This window comes from Salvia splendens, chromosome 4 (genome assembly GCF_004379255.2).
Source record: "Salvia splendens isolate huo1 chromosome 4, SspV2, whole genome shotgun sequence".
Classification (NCBI taxonomy): Eukaryota; Viridiplantae; Streptophyta; class Magnoliopsida; order Lamiales; family Lamiaceae; genus Salvia; species Salvia splendens.
Window position 1 is genome coordinate 21,973,926 of NC_056035.1, and position 9,510 is coordinate 21,983,435.

A 9,510-nucleotide genomic window follows, 5' to 3' on the forward strand; every position below is an offset into this window, starting at 1 on the left:
AATCTTACCTTACCTTAATTTATTAAAGATTTGGAAATTATTCCTTGTGGGAGAAATAAATCACACGCCTACTACCATATAATCTGGGAGGATTTTTATTAATTTTCTGCTCCGTATTATTTTATTCTGCTCCGTGAAAATACCACATTAAATCAAAGGCTAATTAAATAGCCAAGATTTTCAAAAATTTCTCCTTATTTCCTCCTTCAAATTCACGCCAATCATCTCCCTCAAATCCCCTCAAATCTTAATTTAATTTATTCTCTCAAATCTTCAAATTAATTGTGGATATTTTATTTTCAACTCTATAAATAGAGACTAAACTAAAACCTAAACCCTAGCCACCCAATCCCACACGCCTACACTCTCTCTCACACGCCCATTCTCTCTTCCCCACTCCTCCCACACTTGTTCTTCTACTCTACTCAAGATCCTTTCGATTCGCTAAGAGTTTGTTGAAGAATCAAGAGTTATATTCGTTTCTACCGATTGTTTCGTTCAAGAAAGGTACAATCAAACCTCTATTCTTCATTCCTCTCCATCTAAACATTCTTTTGACTCCCTCATGCATATAGTGAGTGTAGGGATTTCAAATATAAGGATTTAATCGGTGGGAATTTGTATTTGTATGTGTGTATGCGTTTTGAATGAAATTGTATGAAGATTTAATGAATCATTGGTGAATGATGTATGATTATATGAAAACATGAGTGTGAGGACTCTTTTAAGCATGTTTGTGTGTTAAAACCATGAAAAGGTTGTGTTTAAATGAATGGGGATAAAACCCTAATTCGAATTTTTAAGCATTGAAAACTGTGGATTCGGACAGTAGATTCCGACACGTTTTGACCGACCAAATGAACTCCTTTTTATTCGATTCTTTTTTCTGAGTAAACTTAATGATGTCTTCTGTGTTGTGTGTGAATTTCAACTCATCTGAACAAAAGATGAATGTTTGGTGAATTTTTGAAGTTGACCACGCAATTCTGCCGGAAAATATTTTCGCGACCAGTAGGTTACGTTTTCGATTTGACCGACCTAAAAAGGTTATTTTGACATGAATTTTTAACTGGAAGTTATTTGATGAGTCTACTGCATTGTGGTAAAACTTTAGCCCCAACAGAAGTCGGGTGAGTTTTAAATAATTTTTATAAAATAGTTGCGCAGTGCTGCCAGATTTCTATCTTTACAAAAACAACTATGTTGTTATAAGTGATATACATGATTTATATATGTGATGACGTGATGTGTTATTCAAAGATGGGGAAAAAGGGGAACGTTAGGGACATGCATAATATTAAGTCGATGTTTGTGACTGATTGATAATATATATTATCTAAAGGTGAAAACTCGTGCGCAAAACGTGATAACAAAGGGAAAGCAGTACTTGAAATCTAAACGGTCGAGGTGGGCTCTCTTTTAAATAAGGACGATTTCCTAAATGCTTTATTGATGAAAATTTTCTATGATTATCATGCCGTGATTTGTTTTAACGTGCCTATCTGATGTGGCTTTTGCCACTGTTATATAAATCGAATTCGGGTCCTCGTAGGGCCGCAAACCCTACGTGGATTAGTGTACACCTATGGTAGACTGTGTGCTAGCGTACGGGCTAGCCGGTCTAGTGGCTTGGTTTGTGGCCACATTCTAAGTCATGTATTGGCAGATATGGTTGACGTCTATGGGAAAATGACTGCGCAGTCGCTATTTTGAACAATGGAAAATATATTGGGTGCCTAGGGCCTTTCTAAAGCTCAAACCCCGATGGTTACTTACGTATGGCATGATAACATATACTCTTAATTAAAATGTTTTCGGCATGAGCCACTGAGTATTTTTATAGTACTCAGCCGTGCATGTGTTTTCCCTATGTGCAGGTTGAGCGGCGACGAGCGGTTGGTGGTGTTGAGCAGAATTAATAATATACTATGGTTGTTTTGAAACTCCGAGTGTCGTTGTGTCTTCACACATGACTTCACTCTCCTCTTGGATGCTTCCGTTGTGATATTTTCTTTACTATTTTTTTTATTTAACTATGAAACTGTTTGTTGGGATGTTTGAAAACTTATTATCTTTTGAATAAATGCTAATCCTTTAGTCTTTTTATTTATTAAACTTAAATTCTTGGTCAGACTTTTATTGAAACCCTAGTCTTCTATGTCTGTTCATTACGTCCTTTTAATCACGATCACCCGCTTTTATTAACTCTAAAGGGCGGTCGTGACAGTTTGGTATCAGAGCCTCAGTTCTTTCCGCTCTGGACCCAAGAGTCTTGTTTAAGTCAAAAATCTATTCACGTGTAAATTGGCTAAATGAAAAACGTCGAGAGCTCAACACCACAACTCGTCCCGGTCTCGTGGGTGAATAGTGTGGCCACACTTTCGTCGCACTGTGGAATGATGATGTGATTGTTGGATTGTTGAGAAAGTGGGGAGATTGATTGTCTGGCCAGACAATGAAACTGTTTTTGTGATACTCGTGATATTTTCTTAAATAATCGTAAAACTCGAGTTCACTGTGGTATGGATGACATAACTTTTATCAAATATTTTGGCAAGTGTTCACTGAGTATATCAAATACTCAGCCCTGCATATGTTTTCTTTATGTGCAGGTTGAGCGGGATGTTGCGATGGATGTTAAGTCGGCTTAGGAACTTTGGATGCGTTGTGTCCCCATATATAGGCGTCATCCTATGACTCTCTTTGATAACTTATTTCCGCTGCTACTTTTGAAACTGATATCACAAGAGTTTACTTTACTCCGTACGGTTTTTATTATGTCAAATACTTTGAGACTTTAATCCGCTTAAACTAAAATGTTTTTGTAGACTAAAACAAATGTTCTTTTGGGAGTTAATTAGATTTTTGCATTAATTGTCAACTTTTATTGTGTCCCCCATTTTTTCCCTGCTTCTTAGTCCCTCCCCTTGGTCGCGATTTCCCCGTCCTTGCTATCCTTAGTAAGGGCGGCCGTGACATGTTTAGTCTATGCACATAATTGCACTTATATCATATGCAATTTCTATTATTTAAAAATACTACTCAATGTCTCTGGACATTGATATAATATCGTTGTATGGACTTTTGCATTTTTTTAATCAAAATACCCTCCAAAATAAAAGTTTAGGGTACTATGTTTCAAAAAGTATAAAAAATCCAAAATTCCTTCCTGCAAGATTATACCAATATCCATAGATGTTTGATGATAGTTTCAATGAGTAGAGACTACGGATAATATTAGTGCAATGTACAGAAACTAAAAATGTAATTCTCTTTAAAATTAATTAGAATACTCCTACTTTTAGAAGTTCATTCTATTCCATCTATACATAATATTTATATTTATACATGTATAAAAAGGGAGTTCCTAATAATCAATTTAATTAATTGAAACAATTTTAGTCATCTAATAAATGTTATTGTGCATTTCTTTTTTTTTTTAAATTTACTCAAGGTTATTGTTTCTTATTTTTATTGACTTATTTTAAATGTGTAACTAATACGTGAAAATTATATAACCCGTGCATAGCACGGGGGATGATACCAGTCTATACAAATATAAAGTGCCAGTTTTTTGGCATGCCATATGGCACTGATTTGGGCGGGAAAATGAAGTCTCATTTTGTTTTTTTTTTCTTATTTCATGCACTTTTGTTTCTGTTTTTTCACTCAATATAAAAGTAATTAATGGTTCCAATGTTTATATTCTATTAGTAGTATTTTTCTTTTTTTATCTATAGGTTTCATTTCTTTGTGTAGGTAAACCTATTCTATTACAAATAAAGAGATATCATAGAAAATTACATATATACATATTTTTGAATAAGAATTGAGATACATAATTACACCAGGATGCAGTACAATTCCAATCTTGAACACACATGAAAATATATTAGCTTTCATACATATATAACATGAACCATATCAAAAAATAATATAGCTTCATTTACACAACTAAAATATGAAATGAAATTTAGGTAGCTGCATTTGTATAAGTATAATATGAATAGCCTAATATCAACATTATGTACATATGAACTTTGAAAGTCGTCTAGAGATATTGCAAATATGATATGCATATGTAAAAGTCATACATGAAATACAAGTTTGTTTATCATATAGCAGAGATTAAAATAGGAAAGAGAGGATGAGTATTATATCAACATTGAATAGAAAGCATCAATAAAGTTAATTAGTTTGGAAGTCATCTAGAGTTATAGCAAATCTGAAATGTTTGATCAAAAGTCATATAAGAAGTATGCAAACTTGATTATCATGTAGCATTAAGAGAAATTGCAAACGCAGAATGAGGAGTATATCAACAATCTATGAAAAGCTTTATATAAATTAATGAATAATGTTATTGGATTTAACTAGGAGAATCATGTATGAAAGTATCTGTAGAGTATACCTTTTTATTCTTATATTGTAATGGTTTTATGTTTATAATGTATAGATCATAGGTCAGTTATGTTGCATCTATACTTTTATTATTCATACATGTGCAACTAATAAAAAGAAAAGAAGTCCATACCTCTTATAGAATTAGATGGATTGAGAATCCAAAGTAGCACTTTATTGGCCACTGGACTGTTGCATAATTCGAAATCTACTCTGTAATACATAGATGTCAGTGCTAATTTTAAATATGTAATCTTGATCTTCTCTTTGTACAGTAATAAATTAGATTGATACCTTTTCTTGGAAAAATGATGTTATTAGTTGCTATAATTCTTTTTTTGTCTTGCAAATGTTTTGGAATATTTATCCTGCGAATGAAATCATTTGTGTATTAGTATCTGAATAGCAAAAGAATGTAGTGATTAATGGTTTTTAAAACCATCTAAATTTGAACTTGAATTGTGTAGATCTGAAACAGTGTAAGAATAAAGAAGTATACTACCTATTCTGATTAAAGAGTGCTGATATTATTCTGGATAATACTTCTCTTGGTTCTTTAAAAGTTTTTGGTATTTTAATCCTGCAAATAAAATCATTTGTTGTTAAGTATGTTAATGTAAAAATGATTTATATGGTAAAGTATAATCTATAAAATGAAGTTACCTTTTCGAAGTAGTGCTTTCTTCATCTTCTGTTATCTACTTTTTAGAGTACAGAAGCAAAAAGGTTCAGGCGTGCATCAGCAATTGTGCCTTCTTGCTGTAATGATTGCATCCTTCATTCTCCTTCATTCTCCTTCAATATAAGATGTATTTGGAATCCTTTCTTCTTCCTCTTATTTTTGACATATTCTGGTGTTATCTTGCAGATTTGAAGAGATTTATAGGCATGCAACCTCTAGATGTCTTCTTTTGTATTGGTTGCAGCGATAGTTCTCTCTCCTCTATCTTGAAAATGAGAGGCGGTTGTTATCTCATTAGGTTTTCTTCTATTTATTGTCGATACTCCTGCAAAATAGGGTTGATATTAATAGAGAAAAACAATGTATTACTCATTTATTATGGCTGTCAGGAGGCCCAATTAATGGGCTCTGTATTTAATACAGAATGCATAAAAATTCACAATATTTATGTAGCAGTCCCAATAAATAACCGATATAAGAATATTAGCAAGGTTTTGTGATTCGTTGTATAATATTTTTTTAGTTAATTCTTTGTTTTATCTGTTATTTTCTATTATTTGTTATATGAAAGGTCTTACTAATCATTACATTTGTTTTCCAAAGCTGATTTGTTTATATTCTGCAGTGTTTTTGCAAACCTACTTCTATAAATACCATCTTCTATTTCTTCTTTGCTCACCCTGCAACATATTTCAGACCATCATAAACTTTCATTCTTCTTTTGGTATATGACTCTTCCATTATTTCTGACTATTTCTGATTCTTTCTGATTCTTTCTCCGTAGCAAATCTCTTTTATAGCTGAAATAATTTTGTTTATACTCTCTTATGTATCAGCATGTTAGTTTCTATTAGTGTAATTCTTCTATACATTCCTCTAATTTCATTATTAAATGGATCTTTTATGCTATAAGCAAGTATCTTCATTAAGTGGAGTTTTAGTGTACCATCCATGTTTAACTATCTGCAAGCATCTGCAGTTTAGATCAGTTGCAAAACCATTTTATAGTTGAAATATTTTAGTTTATACTCTCTGGATACTCTCTGATTTTTCTATAGATTCCTCTTATTTCATCATTAGATGGATCTTCTATGCTATATGCAATTATCTTCATTAAGTGGAGTTTTAGTGTACCTTACATGTTTATACTCAATGTTTATACACCAGAGAATCAGATGTATTATAGAGTTGATTAGATTACCTGTTTGGGAGCTTTCTTCTTTCCAACACTTCTTAGATATCATTGTTCATTATTATTGAACTGCTCCTGTTGTGGAATCATGAGTATCTGCAAAAAAAGTTATTTATAATGTGCCTGTTATTGCAAAAAATCTTATTTATTACATAATAGCTCTTAATACTTGGTAGTATTTTTAGTTTAGTTTATTGAAACTGACCTCTGTTGTAGTATCATGTTCTCCTTTACATCTCCTGCTTCTTTTTGAATCTTTTGAACCTGCATTAGAATAGAGTTATTAATAATTTAGCTATATGACTAATTTAGATAAATGTAAATGTTACTAAAATCTAGATGGTTGTATTCTAACAGTGTCCTGTTGAAGTATGACTCCCTATGTTACCTTGGTGCAAAATCTTCATACTGCCATCACAAACTCTGTCATAAAAGTCCGTTGTGTTCGTGTCTTTGGAGGTCTTCGTGATGACAATAAAGATATCAATTCGGAATGTGTTCTTCATGATTCAAAGGTATAAATGACTAACAGAATATAAATCTTTACTTATCTTTAATTAAATTACTTTCTATATCTCTATGTTTCTATTAATTAAAGAGTTAGACATATGATCTTTTATTTAACATATCACACATATCTGATTGCTTATTTCCTTCATATTTAGGGTACATACATTCAAGCAACATTTTCAAAAAAAGTGCTACAGAATCTGGAACATAAACTTTATGAAGGATGAATTTATTATATGAAAAGTTTCTTTATTAGGGACAACAGTCTCAGAAACAAAGCTAGTAATCACCTTTATAGAATCATTATGAATTTCAAAACAGAGATGTATGAGGTCAGAGATCCTGGTTTTCCAACAAATTTCTTTTCATTTAAACCATTTGGTGATATAGCAAGCAATGAGAATGAAGAGCAGACATTATTTTTTGGTATAACATCTATTATATCTTTTGTTTGATACAATTTAGTTTACAATCTTTTGGTTCATTAATGAAGTCTATAACTTGGCAGATATCATTGGTGTTATCACTGCACCTGGAAGAGTTGTGAAGCAAAGTAGATATAGGTTGATTGAAGTGGAAATAAGTGATGAGCAGTAAGTCTCACTACAAGATTCTAAATGACCTTTTATTTTTGAGTTTGTTTTTTAAACTAATTTTATTTCTTTCTCAACAGCCATAATAAGATATTGTGTACAATTTGGGATTCCAATGTGGATTTTTATTTGTTTCAATTGAAAAAGGCTGAAGGGACTGTTCCTATAATCATAGTGCAGTTTTGCAAGGCTAATGTTTTAAGAGGTTGTGTTTCCATCTTATTTATATTCTGTTTGATATTTTGAAACTTTACTTATAATTTTTGTTTGCCATATATTTAGGTGAGATTGGCGTGTCTACTTATTTTCAAGCATCCATTATCCTAATTAATGCTGATATGGATGAAGTCAAAGAGTTTAGGCAGAGGTAGTATCTTTTTCAAAGTTTATTTTAAAGTCTAATTGTCTGAATATTATACACCTTTGTAGTGTTTATGCTTTTTATCTTTGAGATTATACTTGGATGTATATTGCTTCTAACAAATATTAATTCTAATTTTTAGGATTAAAAATGATGATACCTTCATTGCACTGTAGGGAGTTTGATGATCTTGATGTCAAGTCTATTAGTGATGTTGTCTATTTGGTGGTATTGAAGGATTTAGGTTTAAAAATTATACATATATAAATACTGATGAGCTACTCTGTCACCCAATATGTTCACTTTTTAATTGTGGAATAGTTTATTTCTGATGTTGGTAAACAGGATGGCTCTTACTGGGTCTTTGATAAAGTTGAATCAATTGAGTCTCATTTTGGAGAGTGGTATTATCTAGCATGTAAAACATGTGTTAAGAAAGTTAGAGTGTTGGATGACAAGAAGTTTAGATGTGATTTTTGCATCAAGAATTGTTGTTAAAAGGTATATTTAAGCTTCCTGTTTTTTCACTGACTTAGTTGTTTTTTATTATTTAATGCAAGAAGTTAATTAATTTAACAATCTCTTTCTCTTTCTCTTATTTAGGTTCAGGTTTGTAGTCAACATTGTTGATGACACAAGTAATGCATCCCTTTTGTTGTGGAATGGAGAAGCTATTCAACTAATTGCTAAAAGGGTGACTGACTTGATTGGAAGCAATATGGAGGTAATAAAGAATGAACTCAAATATGTGTAATAATTATACATCAGAATAATTGGGTTTTATTTTTTTATCATGAGTGGCTGTTTCTTTATAACAGAATAATGTTATAGAATATATTCCTAGGAAAATTGAGGAGCTGCTTTTGGGTCAAGAGATGTTGTTTAAGGTTCAAAGAAGGAATAGCAAGGAATATTATCGTAGATATCTGTATACGGTTAACAAAATTTGCAACATCCCAGATATAGTTGAGAAGCTTGTTCCTCTGAATATTGGATCACAAGTTTTCAATTCTGATGTGAAGTTGGTTGATTTACTCTTTGGTGCTGATATTGTAGAGGTATTTTTTTCAAATATTAAGTTGACCTATTGTTCCATTTTGATTGTAGTTGTTTGTAATTCTGTTTTAACCTCTTTTTTGTGTATCTGGTAAGGGCTTTGTCACTCCTAATTTATCTGTGGTTACTAAGGCAGATGGGATTGAATGGATTGCTGAGGGAAGTGTGAAGAGGTGTTTGGAAGATGAGTTTGATAGCTGTGATGATGTGTCTTTTAGATAGATCAAGAAGAAGATGAAGAAAGTAAATGTGATTGAAGAAGATGATGAGGCTTCTGTCAGCTACAATCATGACATCTCTCTTGGTGATTAGTGTTGGAAAAACTTATGAATCTATGTGTTTTTTATTTCTGCCTCATCTTTTTGAACTTATCAGAATCTTCATCTTTGTCTTTTGATTTTATTTAGCACTTTTAAGATGAATGTTATCTGTATTCATGTGTTATGCCTTTTCTTAATGAATTCTTCTTTTGGTTTACTCTTTTGTGTTCATAATTTGATGTTTTTGTTGGGTTTTTGCCATGTATCAGATTTATTTAAGAAGAAAATTATATCTTAGAATGGATAACAGAAAGAGAGTTATGGCTTTGACATTAATTGAGGCTCTGTGTCTTAGTTCTACATATTATGAATATATACTTTGTTCTACAGATTCATAAGATATTTAAATCTTAGAATAGATAACAGAAAGGGAGATATGGCTTTGACATAAATTG

General features: G+C 31.7%; 1 protein-coding gene across 1 annotated transcript; it reads left to right on the forward strand.

Moving 5' to 3' along the window:
- Positions 1-7,108: 7,108 nt before the first annotated feature.
- On the forward strand, positions 7,109-9,017 carry LOC121800832. Its single transcript, XM_042200331.1, has 9 exons — positions 7,109-7,211; positions 7,294-7,378; positions 7,459-7,583; positions 7,661-7,745; positions 7,916-7,967; positions 8,085-8,143; positions 8,343-8,463; positions 8,558-8,797; positions 8,892-9,017. The coding sequence occupies exons 1-9, from the start codon at positions 7,109-7,111 to the stop codon at positions 9,015-9,017; spliced, it is 996 nt and encodes a 331-aa protein (XP_042056265.1).
- The last annotated feature ends 493 nt before the right edge of the window (positions 9,018-9,510 follow it).